Source organism: Crinia signifera, chromosome 5 (genome assembly GCF_055691185.1).
Source record: "Crinia signifera chromosome 5, ASM5569118v1, whole genome shotgun sequence".
Taxonomy (NCBI): Eukaryota; Metazoa; Chordata; class Amphibia; order Anura; family Myobatrachidae; genus Crinia; species Crinia signifera.
In genome coordinates, this window is record NC_139221.1 from 113576281 (window position 1) to 113600554 (window position 24274).

Here is a 24274-nt window from a genome sequence, read left to right on the forward strand (position 1 = left end):
AACAACACATGCAAGTTTAGATTTATTTGTAATGAAGTCATAGAAACTTAGCCACGTACTACATATCCATGTAAGTATTTTGAATAAATCAATAATATTTTGGTCCATATAAAATGCTAAAATTGTGTTACTCCTATAGTAACTCAGTGGTATGTATAATATGCAACTCTCTAATATTGGTATATTTCTTACAGTATTTTACCGTGGCATTGTTATAAAATTTTATGTTTTTGCTTAGAACTCAGGAGAACGTGTCAGTAAGGTCAGCTTGGTGGACCTGGCTGGCAGCGAGAGAGTGTCCAAAACTGGCGCTGCTGGTGAACGTCTCAAGGAAGGGAGCAACATCAACAAGTACTTACATATTTTATAATTTTGACTTGCACAGTTTGAGCCTCCCATATCCAAAATGCTTGAGATCAGAATAATTTTGGAGATTGGATTTTTCCGTATTTTGGAGTATTTGGGCGGTATTCAATATTGTGTGTCAGTGCTTCGCATGGCGATAATGAAATGTTATCGGTTGTTTCGTAGTGCGTTAATGTATCGCTTAGTTGATTTTTCCCGCTATTCAAAATTAGTGTGACGCGTAACGCGTAATTGCGATAAAACACCTATGAGGCGAACGGTGGGAGTTGTTATTTCGCTTTCCCGAGTGAAGACCTAAAAAAAACGTATTCCAATACCAGCAGACTGCCAATGCTGTTTACTCCCTGAAGTCTCAGATAGGAGTGATTTGTTCATGATGGAGATATGAATCATGGGTAAAACATGATCACATGATGCCCCCGAGGATCATGGTTAAAAGTAAATGTTGAAAAATAATCCAGATAAAATTAAATATATATTTAATTAAAAGTGTTACAGCTTTAATAATTAGTTATATAACATTTGGGTAAAAAAACTGTTATTTCAGTGATGTTATTATTTATTACAGTCTTATTTAACTTTCATTGCGCATGTAAATGAAATCGGTAAAAAATGGCGATAAATAGACCGATAAATGTACAGACGGCTGCATACAGTCCACATCGAATAGGTGATATATTATCGGCTTCTTTCAAAGGCGATAGATTAAAGTTATCGCCCGATTAATGCGAAATTAACGCAGAAAACCAAGCGAGAGAAACGAACAATAAAAAACAAGCGATACATTATCGAAAGACCAAAAAACAAACTTTGAATAGGTGAAAAGTATCGCACATATAAAATGAGCGCAAAACAAAGAAAATGCGAAAAAAAAACAACTATCGGAGAACATTGAATACCGCCCTTTGCATAGTATGAGATATAATTAGGATAGGATCCAAGTCTAAACACACAATGCAATTATGTCTTATATACACATTATACACAAAGGCCCTTATTCAGATCTGATTGCAGTACAAATTTGTTCTCAAAATGGGCAAAACCATGTGCACTGCAGGTGGGGCAGATGTATCATGTGCAGAGAGAGTTAGATTTGGGTGGGGTGTGTTGAAACTGAAATCTAATTTGCAGTGCAAAAATAATGCAGCCAGTATTTACCCTGCACAGAAACAAAATAACTCACATAAATCTAACTCTCTCTATACATGTTACATCTGCCCCACCTGCAGTGCACATGGTTTTGCCCATTTTGAGAACAAATTTGTACTGCGATTAGATCTGAATAAAGGCCCAAGCCTGAAGGTAATTTTCTAACAATAGTTTAAAGAATTTTTGCATTAAACAAAGTTTGTTATACATTGAACTCAAACAATTATGGGTACTTGTTTCCTAGCACGGCCACATATCTTATGGATCGTGTACCTTTAGTTAAGGTACACGATCCATACGATGGACCTGATTTCCTTTGAAATCAGGTCCGTTTGGCCGGCTAGGACAAAATATCGGGGGCATCGCGTCGGTCGGGACCGTTAACAATGGTCCCGACGCGACCGACGCGATGCCCGCGATTTCCCCATAGGCTTCAATGTTAAAAAATATTTTAACATTGAAATCGTGTCGGGAAAGGTAAAATATCGGGGGCATCGCGTCGGTCGGGACCATTAACATAGGTCCCGACGCGATGCCCCCGATTTTTACATAGGCTTCAATGTTAAAAGATTTTTTAACATTGAAATCCTGAAAAAATGTGAAAAATGTGAAATGGGCCAATATGACCCATTTCACATTTTAGATGTCCCCGTCGTCACCCCACGATAGACGCCAACCCGAAGCGTGGCGAGCGCAGCGAGCCCGCGAGGGGCGGCGGCGCGCGTCCTCCGACCTTTTCATTCCCCTACTATCCACGTCGGCGTGGAGTTGAGAATAGAATAGTGTGGCGAGCGCAGCGAGCCACCGAGCCCCGCGAGGGGACGCGGATACCTTCACAGTTATACGCGTCCCCTCGCGGGCTTCACAGGTGTCCGTGGCGACGCGGACACCTGTGAAGTCCGCGAAGGGACGCGTTTACCTGTGAAGGTATCCGCGTCCCCTCGCGGGGCTCGCTGCGCTCGCCACGCTTCGGGCGCGGTGGCTCGCTGCGCTCGCCACACTATTCTATTCTCAACTCCACGCCGACGTGGATAGTAGGGGAATGAAAAGGTCGGAGGACGCGCACCGCCGCCCCTCGCGGGCTCGCTGCGCTCGCCACGCTTCAGGTTGGCGTCTATCGTGGGGTGGGGTGTACGCCGTGACATTTGGGGGGGTTGGGAATATTTTACATTGAATCAAATGTAAAATCGGGTCCCAGGGACCCGATTTACATTTAATTAAAAAAAAAAAATCGGGTCCAAAATCGGTCGGTCACGACGATCGCATCGCATGCGATGCGATCGACCCGATTTTTCCGACACGACCACCCCGATGTAAATCGGTGTGGCCGTGCTAGGAAACAAGTACCCAATTATGTGTATTTTGGAATTTTGGTTATAGGGGAATCAACCTGTATCTGGTTTTATTTATACGATAACTTGGCTCTTTTCCTACTTTTCTCATTACCGAATTGATTGATTTAACCTGAGTTGAATTAAATAATTGATGTTGAAAGGGTTTTAGTTTTAATAGCAATTACCAATATTCAGCCAAGGTTACTAATATGAAGTACAATAGAATAACATTGATAATAGAGTGATAGGACAGAATGTAATGTGTTGGGAAAATCAAAACACATTACATCCCACCAATTATGTCCAATTTAAGATGAAAAATATCAAAAAACTAGTTTCTTTCTTATTTTATATTAGTATGTTAGCACACATTCCTCCTTAATAACATTGTATTTCTCCAAATATATAATGTAGCTATAAAATGTAATGATTAGGCATTGCTTCTTTATGTAAACCTTTTTATATTTGTCTTCTCAGATCGCTAACAACTTTGGGTTTGGTGATATCTTCTTTGGCGGATCAAGCTGCTGGGAAAGGGAAGAACAAATTTGTGCCTTACAGAGATTCTGTGCTTACATGGCTTCTTAAGGTAATAATGACCCAACACCTATCTATCTATCTATATATATATATATATATATATATATATATATATATATATTGCTTGGAGGTCCCGGCACTCACTATTAGGGTAGAAGGATTACTGTTCCCGGTGCCTTCACATAGACAGGACTTGTCCACAGACTAGGTCCGTCCCGATACATGCAGTTTTCAGCGGCACTCAGTAATAAGAAAAAACGACAGAACGCCAAGTGACGCCAACGTTTCAATGCTTTATGGCATTCGCTGCCCTGACGAAAATGCCATAAAGCATTGAAACGTTGGCGTCACTTGGCGTTCTGTCGTTTTTTCTTATTACTGAGTGCCGCTGAAAACTGCATATATATATATATATATATATATGATATATGTGTACATATAATTTATTAAGTTTCTTATATAGCGCACACATATTCCGCAGTGCTTTACAGAGAATATTTGAACAGTCAAATCAGTCCGTGCCCCAGTGGAGCTTACATTCTACTGTATATTCCCTACCACATGTACATGCACACACAGACATTCTAGAGTTAATTTTGTTAGGAGCCAATTAACCTACCAGTATATACCCCAGGATCTATGCACTGTGCATGCCTCTCGCATAGCACCCTGTTTCCTTCTGGGTTCTCAGCACTGCTCCCTGTCACAGCTCGCAAAAACCTAAGTATTAAGTTAGGAGTAGTAGTACTCCCCATCTCCTGTTATCCTGCAGAGATCCAGCAAGTCTCTTCATTCTTCGCAGTGGCTTCTCATACTGGGCCACATGTACTAAGCTTGAAAAGTGATAAAATGTAGAGTGATAAACAAGCCAATCGGATCCTAACTGTCATGTCACAGGCTATGTTTGAAAAACCGATAAGTAGGAGCTGATTGGTTGGAGGTTAATCACTCTCCATTTTATCACTTTTCAAGGCTCCGGACATCTGGCCCTGTGCCTGGTGTGAGAAGATCAGTCTGTGGGCTGGTTTTGTTTGTTTGTACATGTGTACCACAGATTATTATATTGAAATTGTTATCTGTTGCTATTTTGAGAGTTCCAGCTTTTGTTATTTAGATTCAACATATCATTTTTTTTTATTGTGGCAAAAAGGACAATTTAGGAGGCAACAGTAAAACTGCCATGATAGCCACTATAAGCCCGGCAGCGGACAACTATGAAGAGACTCTTTCTACACTAAGGTATGCTGACCGAGCCAAAAGGATTGTCAACCATGCAGTGGTAAATGAGGATCCCAATGCTCGAGTTATTAGAGAACTGAGAGAGGAGGTGGAAAAACTGAAAGAACAGCTGTCACAAGCAGAGGTAAGTAGTCACGTAACAATGTACACACACACACTTATGTCAAGAGCATACTTTCTGTAGGAGATCTCAATTTTGACATTTACATACCTCCCAGTGCTGACACATGTAGGATTGGGACAAAACAAGACCCAGCCTAAGTCCTCACATGCTGTACTTAGATTATCCTACAGAAAACACATAGCTGGTCAAACTAAGCCCATTGGGGCAGATGTATTAAGCCTGGTGAAGAGATAAACTGGAGATAAAGTGAAAGGATATAATGCACCAGCCAATCAGCAGTGTTTGAAATATGACAGTTGGGAGTTGATTGGCTGGTGCGTTATCTCCTTCCACTTTATCTCCAGTTTATCTCTTCACCAGGCTTAATACATCTGCCCCCATTGTCTCCTAAACTCCACCCTCTTCGGGGCAAACAATAAGAAAAGTTGGTACACATTTGGCATGAGCAATGAATGTGGTTGTACTGTTACTGACACTATTATATAAGTGTAGTGACAGCTGTCATTTTCTACTAAGGTGTCATTAGGTAATAGGAAAAGCGTAAAAAATACCTAGAGAATTCAGGGAAGAAATCTATATTGGAAATGACAGCTGCGGGTATACCTTTTGTACTGTCAAAAAAATTAGATTTTTTTTTTCTAGTCACTAATCAGATTTGTGAGTATCGTTGGTAAGCTTACAGTTTTGCTGACAAAAGTTATGGCTTCATTTAAACAACAGCATGAAAACATTACTGAGTATCTACTTCTCAATTAACCTATTCTTAGGTTTAAGCAGTATTTCTTGTGTGGAAGCTATCTGTATCTATAGATGTAGTTATATGTAGAAAGCTGTTATCCATGTGACAGCATGGCAGAGAGCCGAAGAGTCCCTCTATCTCCCCTTAATGCTCTCACAGGGCCTTATTCTAGTTCACTCTTAGGGCCAGATGCACTAAGCTTCAAAAGTGATCAAATGGAGAGTGATAAACAACCAACCAATCAGCTCCTGCCTGACATTTTTCAAACACAGTCTGTGACATGGCAGGTGGGAGCTAATTGGCTGGTGGTTTATCACTATCCATTTTATCAGTTTTGAAGCTTAGTGCATCTTGCCCTTAGAGGCAAATTCCTTCTCAGATGGACAAAACCATGTGCACTGCAGGGGGCAGATTTAATAGGTGCAGATAGAATTAGATTTGGGTGAGTTATTTTGTTTCAGTACAGGGAAAATACTGACTGCTTTATTTTTACACTGCAATATATAGATCTCACTTTGAAAAAAACTCCACCCAAATCTAATTCTCTGCACATGTTACACCTGCCCCACCTGCAGTGCACATGGTTTTGTCCATTTGAGAAGGAATTTGCCTCTAAGGGCCGTATTCAATGAGAATATTCACGACGTGCGGCGAATCCTGTTTAGGATTCGCTGCACAGTCGCCGTGTTCCAGAGCCTCGCTGTCCCCCCATTCAGCGTCGCAGGGGCTCAGTGCCCCTGACGACGGTGGCAGGCAGGGAGATGGAGGGGAGGTGGGCTCCCCGGGAGCCAGGCAGCACAAGCTGCCCCCCGGGAGAGCCAGCAGGGAACCAGGTATTCACTGCACCTGATCGTGCATATGTAATGATCGGGTGCAGTGAATAAATGAATATGTAATGAGCGGCTCTCGGCTCCCAGCCCCCTGCTGGCTGCTCTGTGTAAAAAAAAAAAATATATATTCATGTGCTATAAGCATATGAATAAAAACAGCATGCCCCTTCACAGAATAAAATTCCTGATTTTTTGACATGAAATGTAAAACAACAACAACTTTATTTTAAAAGTTCACTTTCCACTTCACCATGAAAAGATGGCGATTTGCTACACGGTGACACACAGCGAAAATCACTTAGAAAGACGGCGAGAAGTGCACGTTAAATAGGGTGATTCGCTTTCTGACCCAAAAAATCACCTTCCAACTCAAAAATAGCGCAAATTCGCCGTGAAACAGGGCAAATTATCCTCATGAATGCTGCCCTAAGAGTGAACTAGAATAAAGCCCACTGGCAGGTCAATCAGTGACTCTGGACAGAACATCCAGCACCTGGTGCACATCGCTATATATATATTGGCATTATCAATCCGGGGCTGGACCTTCATGTTCATTATGAGTTGATATATATCGGGCTGTACTGATACACCAGGCATAAATTATTTATTGGTTTATTGAAAACTGAGAACAGGGGGGAAAAAGAGCAGGCGTGAGACATGTTTCCAAGAGCAAGAGATAAGAGATATGGGGCAAGAGGTGGAAAGAAAGATGGTGGAACTGCAGGCAACGATAAAAAGAGAAGGAAGGGGAGGAAGAGCCTTAATAGGGATATGACAAGTGTGGAGAAACACAGAGAGGCATGTAAAAAGATGGCAGGCATGGAACCAAAAAAGGCAACACTGGCTGCATAAAAATTCTATACATTTCTACCTGTGCTTATACAACTTGGAAATGTAGTAAAGCAGCTGTTAGATGTGACCTAATTAATATGTATAATTACGTCCATTGTCATTGCAAACTTTTATCTAAAGATTTTTTTTTTCCATGGATCATAATGGAATAAGAGAGAGGAAGAAAGATAGGAAAAAGGTTGAGCTATGGTATTCCGGTCTACAAGGAGACCATGACAAATTCTCAAACATAGTTTAAAAATGGATTGGAAGCCTTTTCTTATAAGACATATGGGGTGATGGGGTGGACAAATCCATGTGCATTGCAGGTGGGGCAGATGTAACATGTGCAGAGTTACATTTGTGTGAGTTATTTTGTTTCTGTGCAGAGTAAATACTGGCTGCTTTATTTTTACACTGCAGTTTAGATTTCAGTTTGAACATCCCCCACCCAAATGTAACTTTCTCTGCAAATGTGACATCTGCCCCACCTGCAGTTCACATGGGTTTGTCCATTAGAGAGATCTTGCTTCTGTAGCTATTATTAGTAGAGGACATTACAGGGGTGAGTGATGCAGGGAATTATTCCAATTGTTGTTTTAAGGGTCAACTGAAAGTGGGAGCCTTTTCTGTGGATCAGCACATCCTTATTAAATATGTGACAATGTATATGTGTGTAGGAATTCTGGAAAGGTTAGGTGATTTTCTACTGGCTGTATAAAACCTGTTTTCTTTCCATTTATTTGCCATTTTAAAAATGCAGCAGAGTTAAATGTTAGGAAGCAGATGGTGGGATTAGTTTCTCCTTATTAAATATGTATGTTTCTGCTTGTTTCTTACTGTGCATAGTCTATGAAGGCACCCGAATTGAAAGAAAAATTAGAAGAATCAGAAAAATTAATCCGGGAGCTAACAATCACTTGGGAAGAGAAGCTGAGGAAAACAGAAGCCATTGCTCTGGTACTATTCTACAGCCTTTTCTAGATGACTGACAACTACAAAGCATAGAGAATAGTACACTGGCTTATATCTTATTTGTACTTGCTTGTGTGTGTGTGTGTATTTTTACTTGCTTGTGTGTGCATGTGCGTGTGTGTATTTCATTTGGTGTACTTTCCTGGGATTTTTGAGTATATTAATTGCAAACATGTACTGTAGTTGAATCATCACGAAGTACTAAGCACATCACTTGCACTCTGGGCCACTCTGGAAAGTTCAGGAGATTTGGGGGCTGGACATTCCAAGGTGGGGGCGGAGCTTGATGTCTACAAGCCCCACCCTTTGAGTAAAAAGCTGTGATCCACGGCTCTTCGGGAGGGGCTAAAAGGCACAATTTGCATAATTTTAGCGGCTGGCCAGGAATGGGGAAGGCTTGCCTACCCTTCCGCTGCTTTCCAAGCATTTAAATGCCGTCCGCCATGCGAGCAAATGCCCGCTCCCCCCAGCGCCAAGAGAATGCCCACCGCTGCATGCAAATGGATGTGTTCACTGTCTGCACTGCTGTATGCGAATACTTTGGCGACCATGATCGTCGCCAAAGGCATTTGCACTGCGGCCCTGCATATGCGTATATTCGTCTATACGCATGCGCAGAGTCGCAGCATTGACTCAAAGTGAATCAGGCCCTTATTGCAAAAATAGCTGTTGCTGCATTTCTGCAGCATTCATGAAATGAGACGTACAGTACGCCATCTTGTTACAGTACAGCATGTCATACTTTTTAGCCATAGCATCCAATAGATATGGTTGTTAGTATTCATAAATGTTCTTAATGTTGCCCTTTGAGAAACCTGTAGACGGTAACAGTTTGCAGAGAAACAGTGCGTTAGTAAATTAATTTTCAGCTCAATGCTTATTTAGTCTGAGATGGTTGATTCCTGCCTAATGATATTTGCTTTACGTTTAGATTCTACAGTCTGTAATATTGCAGATAGGTATACTGTACTGTTTTGTTTTGTATTAAATCATGTCCCACATACATATAGTGGAGTATTAATTTACCAGGCTGGTGACAGAGGTTTTCATGTATGGATGTGTCCAGAAACCTGGGGCCCCATTTACCAACGCATTTTATTCTAAACTCGTTTTGAATGTTCTTTACAGCTATTTATCATTATAGTTATCGCTGTTTTAAGGCAGCACTATTTTAATTCATATACACATTAGAAATAACAGTTTGGTTTATGTTACAAAAGGTTGACACAAATTTTTCATGGTTTTTTTTTTTTTCGGGGGGGGGAATCAATCTGTAGCTTTCATCACACAGACTCTACCGTGTCTCCATGCTTCGGGTATGGCACCGCACTGCACTGCACTACCCATGTGCTCAGCACACATAACTGTTCCCAATCATATTCCATGTGGATGGTAAAGTATAGAAAAGTAAAAAAAAATTTCCCAAAACCCTTTTCATGTGTTGATCGTTGTCATGTCAACCTTTTGCATGTCACCCTTGGGCATGTTGTTATGTGGTCCTGTTGACTGTCGAACTATCGACTGGATACACACACATGCTATTTAACAACTAGCGGTAAATATTTAAATTTACCATTCGTTGTTATAATTTCTGCGAGTGGTGAACAGCGCTCACCAGCGTTACAGTTCCAACGGACAGTTACTGCATCCATAATGCTTTCTGACCACTGGGTTTCCACAGCAACAGCCTCAACACAGAAAGTTTGCGTTTGTCTGCGATAGACTGTGCCTTTGCTGGGAAGGCAGACCGACAATGCATGCACCGATTTCAGAAAAAAAATCCTGTATGCATTTGTCGGCAATGTTTATATGTGACAAACAGCGCTACTTGGTGGTTTAACCCTCTGACCTCTGAGTGCCAAGGTAATTTGTCAAATTAGCTGTGAAAATTGTCTAGCAAATATTTGTATTCATCATAATGACCTGCAATGTTTACCTTTTATATAGGAAATATAATCTTTTTTTACACAACATTTTTTATTTGAATTTATATTAAAAAAATTGCATTTTTAGTGGATATTTTGAAAATCTCTTACAGAGATGTTGGCACTTAAACGGCAGTATTCAATGCTTTTTGCGAGCTGTGACAAAGAGCAGTGCTGACTGCTCGCTGTCACGGTCAGTATTGAACTGACCCCCTTGCACTCGCCGTTTCCACCTCACTAAGTTTTTACAGCAACCTGGAAACGGCGTGCGCAGCCACCAAAACAGCGAGGCTCATGTCTAAATGCAGCGGGCTCTTTGCATTAGCTGCGAGCCATGCTGTTTTGGGGGAATCCTCGTTGTGCTCCGACAGCGAGGATTCCCCCAGAACGTTGAATACGGTGAGCAGCCAGTGCGCGGGTTAAACGGTGAGAGTCGCTAGTTTTCAGCTGTCCTCGCCATTTAATTCCCTCACCAGCCGCATCAAATATGGCCCAAAGGGTTAAAACAAAGCTGGGAGTGGTGCAACACTAACTAACAAAGCGCAAGATTATTATTGATAAATGGGGCCCCTGATTTCTAGCTCCATACTCCCAGGAAATGTTTAGCAGTTATAAAATAAGCTTCTCTTCAACTCACTAATAAAGTAATTTAAATGTAAATACAATGAATGTATATATGTTAATATTTTCACTGTACTGTAGGTGTAATCTGTGTGTTTCTTTGCCTATAGGAGAGGCAGAAGCAGCTTGAGAGCATGGGCATCTCTCTACAGTCTTCAGGCATTAAAGTTGGGGATGACAAATGTTACCTGGTGAATCTCAATGCTGACCCTGCACTGAATGAACTCTTGGTGTATTATCTGAAGGTGAGCTGGTGATTTTCTCAATCTGCTTTTATTGACCCCTAGTGGTGACATGATATTGAGAGGCACAATACTGTATGCACGCTTTTATGACTTTACCAGGAATATATTGTCGATAAAATGGATTTGTAGTGTAAGCGGGAAGTATGTAGGTTTAATCACTTTGAGACGAATACAAAACCACTTGGATACATTCAGAGAGAGCATGTCAGTGGGATGATATTCTATGCAGAGTTGTATATATGCACAAATATCCCTGTTTAACAGGGATAGCAGTGTGAAACAAAGGGATTGGTGTGTGAAGCAGTGGATTATTTGCCCAAGAAATCAGTTTGATTCTTCCTATAATTTTATAGAATGTACTTGATAAATGCTACCTAAAAACTGATTGGCTGCAATGGGAAACGGCTTCACTGGTCCACTTATATACATTGTTCACTGCTTGATACATCAAGTGTACAGATAGGGAGCAGAGATATAACTGTAAGTACATGTAATAAATTAGAATCTAAACTATGTAGAACAAATTGACATTTTGCACATGACTTTGCTTCATGATACAGATCGAGTATCCCTTCTCCAAAATGCTTGGGACCAGAAGCATTTTGGATAACGGATTATTTGGTATTTCTGTATATTTTTATATTTCAATGAGGTATCTTGAGGTATCTTACATTTATGTTGTATAAACACATGAAATACACACAAATATAATTGTGCATGAAACAAGGTTTGTGTAAAATCTCAGATTCTGAATTTGAATGGCGAGAATCATTTTATTGCACATATTTAAATCCAGTTACATGTTATGTCCCCAGTAGTACCAGTTACATAGCATGTCCCCAGTAGTGCCAGTTACATATTATGTCCCCAGTAGTACCAGTTACATATCATGTCCCCAGTAGTGCCAGTTAGAGATGTCCCCAGTAGTGCCAGTTAGAGATGTCCCCAGTAGTGCCAGTTACAGGTCATGTCCCCAGTAGTGCCAGTTACAGGTCATGTCCCCAGTAGTGCCAGTTACAGATGTCTCCAGTAGTGCCAGTTACATATCATGTCCACAGTAGTGCCAGTTACATATTATGTCCCCAGTAGTGCCAGTTACATATCATGTCCACAGTAGTGCCAGTTACATATTATGTCCCCAGTAGTGGCAGTTACACATTATGTCCCCAGTAGTGCCAGTTAGATATTCTGTCCCCGGTAGTGCCAGTTACATATCAAGTCCCAAATAGTGTTATTTACAGATGTCCCTAGTAGGTTTTTGCCCCCCAAAAAACTGGAAACTATGGTTTTCAGAATAATTTTGGTAACAGATATGTGGATGAGGGATACTCAACCTGTACTTTGTTTTTTGCTTTATCATTGTATTAGTCACAGTTTATAGATACAAATAAATATAGTTCATGAAAAAGTATATTAAAACAATTACTTTAAAATAGGTCACCATCATTATGTGTTTGAAAAATGCTTATTAGTCACATATCTTTGGTGGAGGGTGTACTAGAATATTTCTTGCATATTAAATTATATGTCTAATATAGCAGATTTTCTAGTCAGTAATGAAATAGTTGTATGTGACAGGCATACTTGTGTGTCAGTGGGCAGAATACAGCAAGCAACTTGCGATGCTTGCCACCAGTTTCTGCATGATACCGGTGTATGGTAACGTTGTTTGCAATGAAGAATTTGGCGAAGGACGGGCCTTGCAGTAACATTCATCCTTTGCAATGCTAAGACTTCCGTGTTTAGTCCTATTTTTGCACAATCAGGGATGCTGGAAGGGATCTGGTTGGATCCCTTACAGCTGGAATCCACAATAAAAGTCCAAAGGCTTCTTTAGGCAACACTGATTTCAACATGACGTTGCACACCGCATCTAAGCCCTGGAATATAATGCATTCTGTGCATGGTGCATCTGTGGACCGCGACCAAACCTCTGTAAAATGCCAGATAGCTGGAAGTGGATGCTATCCTGGCACATTGGTGTGGTTCACTGCACTAGTTAAGGGTGAGTTATTTCTTCTTTATCCATGTATGCTGGTTTGACAAAAGCTAGTAAAAGCTGGAACGTTAACAGGAGTCGGTGTGCGGCCCCACACTCTTCCTACTGGGTCAGCTGCCCCGGTGCCCTTCCAGACAATACAGAGTGTGTAAGAAAAAGGCTGGCACTCTGAGGTCTGAAAAAACGTGCTGCATTTGTTCAAAAAAGAAACCACCAACGTTTCACGGTCTAACCCCTTTGTCAAGGTGCAAGTGAGAACTTGCACCTTGACAAAGGGGTTAGACCCCCTTCCTGGAGAGAGCAGGAAGGGGGTCTTGAGAAAGGTCCTGCACTGGACCGAAACGTCGACCTGTACCCACTGTTACACACTGATGTACTAAGGTGATATGTATCTCTGTCGGCGATTATTATTATTATTATATCCTCATTTATTTATATAATGCCACAAGGGTTTTGCCGCTCCTAACAATACATAAATGAGCAAAAACAAAAATTTCCAGTACAGGGAAATTTATGACAAGTACATAGTGAATATAGACAGTTGCATCAGGGGACAAGACGCTGAAGTAATTATTAGTGTGGTAGTGATCTAGGGTTAGCTGCAGTTACATAGAGTCAAAAATTAAATATATATTTTTGTATATCTGTGTGTGTGTATATTCTAAGAGCGGAAAAAGCACACAGGAAGAGAGAGGGCCTTCTTGCCATTTATTGCCCACCCCTGTTGTAAGGGGGGAGAGTCTGGAGTGACACAGAAGGGGTAGAAGTGAGCATAAACAGAAGGATGGTTAGGAAAGTTGGCTGAGTTTAATGTAGAAGGGGATCTTGAGAGCCTGTTTAAAGTTGTTGTAGGGATATGCAGAGAATTCCAGAGATATGGAGCAAAATCCTGATTACTTTGCTGATTTATAAGCATTTCTGTCACATCTCTAATTTATCCACAGTATAATTACTTGTATTTCATGAACTTTCTACCACTGTATACCGCAGGATCACAACAAAGTGGGTGCTGACACTTCTCAGGATATACAGCTGTTTGGTATCGGGATTCAACTTGAGCACTGTGTGATCGAAATGGCCTCTGATGGTGAAATTTCTCTCACACCAATAGAAAATGCACGGTAAGCTGGATAAAGTGCATGGCTATGAAGGAGCTGCTTAGTAAAAGGCTGGGATACAAGCCACAATAGTGTCTTTGCCAGTAAAATGCAGACACTACAGTGTACATGTGCTTCACCTGGATCTGTCTGTTGTTCCTAATGAAGTCTTCGTTGTCAGAGCAGAGAAGGCTATTGCACCCTGCAGCCGCCAATACCGGTATCGATATTGGTGGCCGACAATCACTCTTCGTGTGCACACCTTTAGGGAAAGTGATTCCCAACCTTAATCCTCAAGGCACATTAATGGTCCATGTTTTAAGCATAGCTGTACTAGAGCACAGTTGACAAAGGGCCAGATGTACTAAGCTTGAAAAGTGATAAAAGGGAGAGTGATAAACCACCAACCATGTTATTTTTCAGCCCAACCTGTGACATGGCAGTTAGAAGCTGATTGGTGTTTTATCACTCTTCATTTTATCACATTTCAAGCTTAGTGCATCTGGCCCTTAATTAGTACATCAGCTTTTTTTATTTATCTATCTATGCTCAAGCATGGATAGCCTGAAAACCTGGATTGTTAGTGTGTCATGAAGACCAAAGTTGGGAGACACTGGCTTAAGACCTGATTCCAAGATGGGTTCAACTTGCTGCATCCTTGTAGGCAGTGGCTGTGAAACAAGAGACAAAATACAAAGGAGGCACCATGTGTAAATATAAGCCTCCTGCTTGTTTCTCTGATCTGCTGCTGTGACCAACACACTCCCGTTTTCTGGAAAGCTGCTTGTAGCCACACGCAAATGTCAGCAGCATGTCAATGTGTCAAAGTGCTGCAGTGTATGAGGCACAGCGAGTGACATCGTAGGGACTGACCTGTACATGTAAATGTAAAGTCACTGAGGCAGCAGCAATGTCTTGTAATGGTTGATCACAAGGGATATTTAAAAAATGCCATTATTTGTTAACGCTGTCCGTACACTAGACCATCGGTTCCCTACTTTGATCCTCAAGCACCCCCAACAATTTAAGATTTCCAGGTCTCCACACAGAATCGAAAGTGAAATATTTGGCTCCACCTGTGGATCTTTAAAAATGTGTCTGTAAATAAGTGCACCTGTTAAGAGACAAAAAATGGTGGGCACTTCAATAGAAAAGCTAGGTGTCCCCTAGGGAACGCAGGCGTTCCCCTGCCTACTCGAGGTGGGCGGATGATGTCAGCGCCCGTCCCCAATTCAGACATCAACGTGCAGCAGAAAAGTAAGTCTTTGGCTACTTTTCTGCAGCGAACATCCGATGGTGAGAAACTGTAAGCGTACAGTGTGGTATTAGTGGGCCTTGAGGACCGAGGTTGGGAATGCCTGGTCTAGTGTATGGCCAGCATTACTGGCATAGGCTTGTCTTAAGGGCCAGGGTTGCACATTTGTATTAATTAAAGTTGTATTTTAATACTATTTCCAATTTGGATAACACAATGATTAGCATTGTTGCCTTACAAGGCTGGGACCATACCAGAATTATGTGTGTTTAGTTTGTATGTTCTCTCCATACTTCTTTGTGCCCTATCTGGGCTCACTTATTTCTTCTAACAATCCAAGGATGGGAACAGTAAAAGCACTACCTGTAAAGTGTTATATTATGTGTCTTAACAGTATAAATGAAGAGTAATAATAATAATCCCCAAATTGAGGCCCTTATTCTGATTGATGCGTACTTTTCCGCATACTTTCGGATAGCGTCTTTACGGCGTCTGCGCATGCGTGGAGAACGCAACGCGCATGTGCCACGCCTTGACTCCGTACCTGTTCGGGCAAATCCCGTACAAAACTGTTCACCGCAATCAGTCGGGAAATATGGGCGTATTATGGGCGTCATGCGGAATGACACATGGGCGTAGTTTCAAAGTGGGCAAAACGGGGCGGAAACATGGGCGGACACGGGGGAGTACACTTATGTTGGGGGGCGTGCATTCGGATACCACTCCGAATGCACGCGAACAAAAAGGGAAGAAATGTGCGGTGTCCAAAAGGCTACTATTGCTTTGCGGACACCACACGTTCCTGCGGTAGGCGAACGGACCGCCTAATGACTACAAGCATTAACACCTGAACCCAATAGAATCGACTCCTTTACTCATTACTCACTAATAGGACGCTTGTCAGTGCTTTAATTGAAACCATTGCACTTCAATTGCTGTAAGGGTTAATGTGTGCAATGCATGTGTTAGGCATGCTTGTAAGGATATATTGGCATCTAATTGATTCCAATTCCAAATAAGCATTTTTGTATGAGGATAGGTAATTGAATAAGTGGGTCATGTGATGTATTGCAGAATAGACATAATAGTGGGTTGTTTGGCGTAAATACTCCGCTTACGTGCGGAAGCACCGCTTGACTCCCGTTCGGATGCGGTATTCCCGTGCATACTCTGTAATACTCTGTAATACCGTGCAGAATCGGAGTGTTTCTCCCGCACACGCATGGTTTGTATGTCGTCCGTAAACACGCCCTGTTCTTAAAGAGTGAGTCCGTCCGAATGCGGAGGACACGTGGGCGTTTCTACGGACGATGGCCGCACGCGGCAGCACACCGTGGCGTGCGGGCCGCACCGTAAGAATTCGGGAATATCCGCACCAATCAGAATAAGGGCCTGAGTCTTTTTGCTCAGAATTGTACAGTAAAGCATCACATCATCTTTTTGTGTCATTAGTTATTATATGGATTTGTGTTTAACTATGAGTAGGTAGTAAATTCCTGATATAAATACCTTTACTATTAACACTATTTGCTATTTAGTTAATTCCCATAAATGTGTTCAGTAATAACAAGCGTCAGCTGCCTAATGTACCTGTACCCTCCTGTGCTTTAGGCATTTGACAGCTGGAGCTATTCTCTTGTGATTATTAAAATCTGCAGAGTAAGATCATCTTCCCGACATGATGCGAGTCAGGCAGCTGTTAAGGATGACAGCGTAATTGTTAAAGTTCAGAAATAATGAACAAGCGCTGTGAAGCATTGTCCTATGAGGGCTGTTACATGCAACCCAACACTAAGTAGTTTGCCTACTGTCCAAATGAGAGATTTTATACCTCTTTCCTATGCTGGTGGGCGCCAGACAGTTTGGTTTATGTGCCAGGTCATGGTTATTCAGACCTGTCTTATCCTCCAGCACAACTAAGCTGGTTTTAGTGCTACTTGTAGCTGAAAAATAGAACAAAAGTTAAAGCATTGTTTAATAGTTAAGGGGGGAAAAAATCATCACAGAGTAGTAAAAAACTCACATTTTTCATATGTTCAATGTTTTTATTTTCTACATAAATTACCCAAAGTACATTATAATGCATTTAGTATGTGACACATTTTATTTATTTATATATCTACTGTATAGAAAACATAAAAATAAATCCTAGCCCATCTGGGCTCTAGCTAACAAACATTTTCTTCTCTCAGGATATGTCCCTAACCACAAATCTCCGCTGAGCGGGGGCTGTAGGCGCAGTGCCGCGGTGGGCGGGAAGTCCGCAGTGTCCAGGAAGATCTGAGCGGGGGCAGTGGGTGCAGCATCACAGTGGGGCGAGCATATAGACCTGCCGCTGATTGGTTGAGAAGTCTCTTTCTCTCAGCCAATGACTGGCTAGGCAGTTCTGCGGCCACTGTCTGCCGTGTCCACCCAGCGCTTCCCAGACACTGCGGACTGCCCGCCCAGCCGTGACACTGCACCCACAGCCCCTGGATGCATCTCGCAGCCCCGACCCCCATATTGCCTGCCCCCTTCACAAAGGTGTGTGCACACACCTATGGATCGGACCATCACATCGTGGGTGCTAACAGGGCCACCATTGAGGGGTGCTATGGGGACAACTGTCCCGCGCCCCGTCACTCTGACAGAGTGTAGGGCTGTGGGGGGGGGGGCGCCTTCCCTCCTATTTTGTCAGCCCAGGGCCCCACAAATTCTGGTGGCAGCCCTGGGTGCTAATAAGCACCCGCGATGTGCCACTGATGGGTCTGATCTGACAGATTGTAGGGTCCTACCTGGTGCGCATGAGTCTGCGCATCTGGTGGGAGGACATGTCAAACGCATCTGATTTGGGACGATTTTTCGGCCCGATCCGTGGGAATCTGCCCAACTCGGATAAGGGCCCTTATTCTGATCGGTGCGGAAATTCCCGCATGCGGACGGACCGCCGATGTTGATCGTCTGCGCATGTGCAGAGGTCACTCTGCGCATGTGCAGGCGATTTCGCCGCACGGATTCTTTATACGCCGCACAGGGGGCGTAGAGGGGCGTGAGGGGCTACTTAGCCTCATTACCCTATGCATACGCCCCCCGTTTCATGGGCGTTCCCATGCAAACGCGGGGCGTATGCATGGTAATGAGGCCGTGACGCGTGGGTACGGGGCGGGCATCTGACATCGCCGGATGTCAGCTGCCCGCCCCCATACATGATTTCACACGGACAAGTGTCCGTGTGGTCTTGTGTTGCGGGACCTGGTGGAGCGTGCGGCCCTGCATTCGATGTTCGGCGACCATCGAATGCAGGGGCTGCTCCCACCATGGAGGAGGCGTATCCCCGTCCAATTTCATGCGGATCGCCACATATCCGCATACGGACGGCAGGTGGCGATCCGTATGGAAGGCGGGGATTCGCCTGCACGGTTGCGGCCGCATATTCTGATCGGGCCGCACCGATCAGAATAAGGGCCAAGGTGATAAAGACAGCAGCAAAAATAAAGCATAACACTAACAGGAACCGTTCCAGAAAATAGAGATTTTTCAAATATATCGTAGACATCATAATGGTATAGTTTAAATCAAACATTGCTTGTATGTTATAGAAAACAAACTATACCAAGTCACTTATATAATTACAGCAATTAGAAAAAGCAACAAAGTTTAAAAAAAGACACTTTGTAAAACCCTGATACACTTTTTCAGCCTCTAATAGCATTAATTAGCCTGTTCTCAGGCTTAAAACTTCATCCACAACCCCAGGAACCTTTAACTAGCTTTTACGGTACTTGTGTATTATCACAGCGCCCATCGCATCGCATACCACTAATTAAGGTATGCGATGGCATGTGATGGACCTGATTTCAGCCTTTTCCCGGGCTGAGTATACAATTTTAAAATCGCGTCCATGCCATTACAATGGCATGTGATGCGATGCGATTTCCCATAGATTCCCATGTTAAATGGCACCCCCAGACCCAATTTTTATTTGTATACCCACCCTGATGGGTAATAAATATGTTAAATGCCCCCACATTGGCACACACGGCCCCCCACTATCAACGCCAACCCGAAGCGTGGCGAGCGCAGCGGTGCGCTTCCTCTGACCTTTTCATACCCCCACTATCCACGTCAGCGTGGAGTTGATTTTATAAAGTGTGGCGAGCGCAGCAAACCACCGAGCCCGAAGCGTGGCGAGCGCAGCGGGTTGGCGTTCATAGTGGGGTGGCGTTAACAATGGTGGGGCATTTCACATACTCATTACCCATGAGGGTGGGTATACAATTAAAAATCGGGTCTGGGGGGGCATTTAACATGATAATAAGGCATCTGGGTGCCTGTACAATTACAAATCGGGTGAAATCGCGCAGAATCGCATGCGATATGATGCGATTTTTCATTGTACAATGCCCTGCGATGGAAATCGTGGGCGCCGTGATAATACACAAGTACCGCTTTTACTAAAACCCAAAAGTCTCAGACATTTCTAGGGTCAGAAACCTGGGACAGACTTATCTCTAATGTACACCTTTTATCAACACACACACATATACAGGTTGAGTATCCCTTATCCAAAATTCTCGGGACCAGAAGAATTTTGGGTAACGGATTATTCCATATTTAAGGATATTTTTTTATATTTTAATGATCTTGAGGGATCTTGCATTTATGTTGTATAAACACATCAAACACATGAAATACACACAAATATATTTTATTTGTGCATAAAACAAGGTTCCAAAACATGAAACAAAGTTTGTGTACTATCTCAAGCACTGAATATAAATGCCAAACAATCATTGTCTTGCACATATTTAGTACCAGTTACATATCATGTCCCACAGATTGGTATTATTGGCCTCCATGCCAGAGGGACCTAGGATGGCACCAGACAAGTTTAGTATATAAGGTGTGCAGTATATATATATATATATATATATATATATATATATATATATATATATATACTCTCCATACAGGACCTCCAACTGTGGGTCCTTCACCAGCATGTTTATACCGCTGCGGCACTCGGTTCAAAAAAGACAGGAGACCACAAAGGATTTTGTCTCCTGTCTTTTTTTTTTTTAACCAAGTGCTGACCGCTGTGTTGCTATATAATACGAAGCAGTCCGGCACAGCCACTTGTATAGATGCTTGGGAGAGTGCCTGTACAATAGGTAGATACACGCACAAACACACATACAGTACAAACTGATCTTTTTTGTGAGGCAATCCTCTATGAATGTGGAATAATTACCTAATAAAACCTTACTGGAATCACAGTTTACCAGGCTGCCATTCTAGGCGCAGTGTTTCACAGCCAGTGTCTTGCAATAGCATGTCTGATGTGAGTCTGCACAATAGTCCACAGCTTGGAGCTGTTCTATGCCAGCCAGGAAGTTAGCCAGACAGCAGGGTTACTTAACTGTAATGGAAGCCCGAAGGAGGAGTTGCGTGGTAGATGGAAGGGACAGGGATAAGTTGCAAACATGAGAAGCTGAGGAAGAGCATCTTCATTTGGATAATTAGAAAAGCAAACCTGTCTATTTTACAGCATGTTACTAGTACCACGGTTACCTCCCAGCACTTCATCCTACTGTTTGCATGGTGTAATGTTATTATCATTTAAAACAGCTTGATCAGGCAGCATCTAGTGGGTGTGGTATATTTCCCTGACAGTTGGGATTCTGAATGCATGGGGAGCGTGGGGAGCCCCTTGCGGGCTCGCTGCGCTCGCCACGCTGCGGGCACGGTGGCGAGCTGCGCTCTCTACCTATTTTATTCTCCCTCGCGAGGGAGCAGTCGGGATTCCTGACGTCGGAGGAATGACTGTTGGGGAGCCGTCCGGCACCCCATCTAGCAGCTTCTTTATCTTGTGGACAAAACCCCATTAGTTGTTTAACCAGTATTTATTTACAGCTTTCTGACCAGCTTTGTATACTGTATATGGCCTACTTGTTTCTGATTGCTTATATTAGTGACATGATACAGGTGTAAATTGTCTGAGAAAAGCAAAAGCCGCACTAGCTCCTAATAAAATATGCACTGGCTCCTAGTAAAAGCAGCAATAGTTTCTAGTAATAGCCACTCTGGCTCCTAGTAATAGCCACACAGGCACCTAGTAATAGCCATACTGACACCTAGTAATAGCCACACAGGCACCTAGGAAAAGCCGCACTGGCACCTAGTAATAGACATACGGTTTTTCACCTTCATCCACTATGGCGTGGTGGGAGAATGACATAGCCCAAAGCATGGCAAGTGCAGAGTGCCATGCAAGGGGACGCGGTCCAACACTACTGTGTCCATGTCAGCTGTGTCGACATTTGGGACAAAAACATGAAGAATTCCATGTTGACCTTGGCCAAGTCGACCTAATGCTTGTGTGGGCCTAACAACCGTGTTGACCTTGTGAGGTGTCGTTTTTGACCCATGTCGACCTTCAGTGGTCGACTCAATGCATGCCGACCTTCCTCTTGTTGACCCTATGACCCATACCCGCTGTAGAGAAGAGGGTTTGGGGTTTGAGTGACAGGACCCATCATAAATTAACATTCCTCTCTGATTTTGCCTGGGGTTGTAAGGAAAGAGCCGTGTGATAAAATGGCTGCATGGTGCTTCAGCATTTTTTTATTTTTTTTTAGCAAACGGCCTATAAAAAGTTATGAAAAAAATAATAGCAGTTTGTTTATATTTCATGAGGAAATTCGGTATATTAGATATGCAAGATTTTTTTCTGGTAGTAAAACTCTTGCACAGTCTGTTATGTGGTGAGTGCATTCCCTCTGCTGAAGAGAGCTGCCGTACTTTGCATGGCCTCGGACTAGCACACAGAGACAAATAACAGTTACAGTTGCTATGTGGGTGTTCAGTACTTTTTTATTTTGAACACTTGTTGACTTATGACATTATGTTCTCTAGTAGATCACAATCTGCAAAGGATAGACCTCAACTTTTAAGTATTGTCTAAAATAATTGCTAATAAAACAAGGCTGTTGAAGCTATATCAGCCAATTAAATTTTCAGTGACAGCCAGATGCTTTTTATTCTGTATAAAGTAATTATTAATATTTAAGCATAACATTAAATACAGTGAAATTACTGTACATGAGTTATTCATCAAGCTTAATAAATCAACATAATGGGGTTTATTTACTAAAATCGGGTTTCCATTGAAGATGGCCATAGCAACCAATCAGAATCTACTTATTAATTTAGAAGAAGATAATATATATAATCTGATTGGTTGCTATGGGCAATATCACATCTTTAATAGAAACCCCATCTTAGTAGCAAGGGCATGTTTTGCAGGGTGGCTGGCGTCCCGACCCTCCTGCAGTGCAATTCCCGCTGCAAGTACCTGGTGGTTAGTGGCGGGACCCGCTGGTCTGAGGTTATGTGCCAAGTGGTGTGGCAACTCGGTCCCATGCCAGTTGTATCCGTCCCCTGGCGTCTTTACTGCGTGGCCGGGATCTGCGTGTGCCGCAGGTTCGCGGTCTCGATCACACACAGTGCTCTACGTCAGTCGATGACATGGCCTCGGAGGTGCTATCGCGAGATTACACCCCCAGGGCCGCCCTGCCTGACGGAGCTCCGTATGCTCGACTCCGCTTTGCAGAGGAGACTGGGGGCGAGTAGGGCGGGGGAGCCGGCTGCAGAGTGCACTGCTCCGGAGCCAGGTGACATCTCGGCGCCCGGAGCGTGTGCTCCACCGGCTCCGCCCTTGCTACGCCTCTGCCTTCCTATCATTCTTTTGTTTTCTCTTTTAACTATATAGCTATAAATATATCATAGTGTAAAGTAATAGGTCATTTATTTTAGCTGCATAAACACGTGAAAGGGAGCTAACTGCCCTGGACCCCTCACCTTGGCAATTTATTATACCCCTACTAACAGTTTAGCACAAGATATATGTTAGTATGACATCGTTGTTATTTTCCATAGGTCGTGCGTAAACGGTGTGCAAGTCTGCTCCAGGACCCCCTTGTGGCACGGAGACCGAATCCTTTGGGGAAACAACCACTTCTTCAGGTAATTCTTTACACACTCCTGTATAATTCAGAAGTTTGTCTAAGCCAGCTAAATATAATACTGTTTGATCAGGCTCAACCTACCAAAACGGAAGAGAAAAGATTGGCTGAGAGAGTTTGATAAAGACTCTAGCTGTACGGAGATTGATCTGGATGCAACAAGTGAAGCTTCATCAGAACCGGATTATAATTATGAATTTGCGCAGATGGAAGTTATGATGAAGGCACTGAACAGCAATGGTAAGTAAGGCCATAGTATAATGCAGAATACCAGACTCGTTTCTTAATTTACATTTCACAGACTCTCCAAAATGTCCTCTCTCTTTACAACCTAATTCTCAGAACTTATGAATTAATTGTGGAGAGTGTTTTTCATAACCTATAAATGCCCACCTAACACCATTTCAGTTTTGATAAATGTGAAACTTGGTGGCCACTCGGAACTGGTCAGTCGGTGACGGTGTTGTGCAATATGTAATGATCATTAGCATTTCTGCACAGAATTTATTAACAATCAGGGCAGCACATGCAGCATGTGGTGCATCTGCACTTTGATGATCACATGATTATTTGGTTCCTTGCATGACAGGAAGCGAATAATTAAAAATAGAAATATTACTTTTATAGTAGAATGGAAATGAAGTTTGCTTCAGCTATAGGGAACAGCTTACTGACCACTATACAATAAAATGTTTATCTGACTGCTACACTAGAAACCCCTTCACTACTAGCCACGTTTACTTTCCAAATACTAGAGAGAGTTAGATATGTACGGCATTAGAATACATGGAGTAATTGAATTGGGAGTTGTCATTATGGACAGATGTATAGGGCTTTTTTATGTAGTTATTAAGCCTAGTACAATACCGAAGGCTTTTAAAAATTGTTATTATCATTTTTCTCTTAACAATAATAATATTGTTTTCTGTGTAGCGTTAACATTTTGCATAATATAGTGGGCCTCATGCAGTGCTGCAAAAGATTATAGATTCACACACCTCA

The 24274-nt window shown here is 42.6% G+C and overlaps 1 protein-coding gene across 5 annotated transcripts in view; it reads left to right on the forward strand.

Annotated features, from left to right (window-relative positions):
* The window catches only part of KIF13A (kinesin family member 13A), a 217877-nt gene that overhangs the window by 124086 nt on the left and 69517 nt on the right, over positions 1 to 24274 (forward strand). For all 5 annotated transcript variants that reach the window (XM_083187859.1, XM_083187862.1, XM_083187860.1 and 2 more), the window contains exons 9-16: positions 239 to 351; positions 3327 to 3438; positions 4540 to 4752; positions 8002 to 8112; positions 10784 to 10918; positions 13908 to 14038; positions 23187 to 23273; positions 23346 to 23512. In XM_083187859.1, coding sequence (XP_083043985.1) covers positions 239 to 351; positions 3327 to 3438; positions 4540 to 4752; positions 8002 to 8112; positions 10784 to 10918; positions 13908 to 14038; positions 23187 to 23273; positions 23346 to 23512 — 1069 coding nt within the window. The remainder of the gene's footprint in view (positions 1 to 238; positions 352 to 3326; positions 3439 to 4539; positions 4753 to 8001; positions 8113 to 10783; positions 10919 to 13907; positions 14039 to 23186; positions 23274 to 23345; positions 23513 to 24274) is intronic.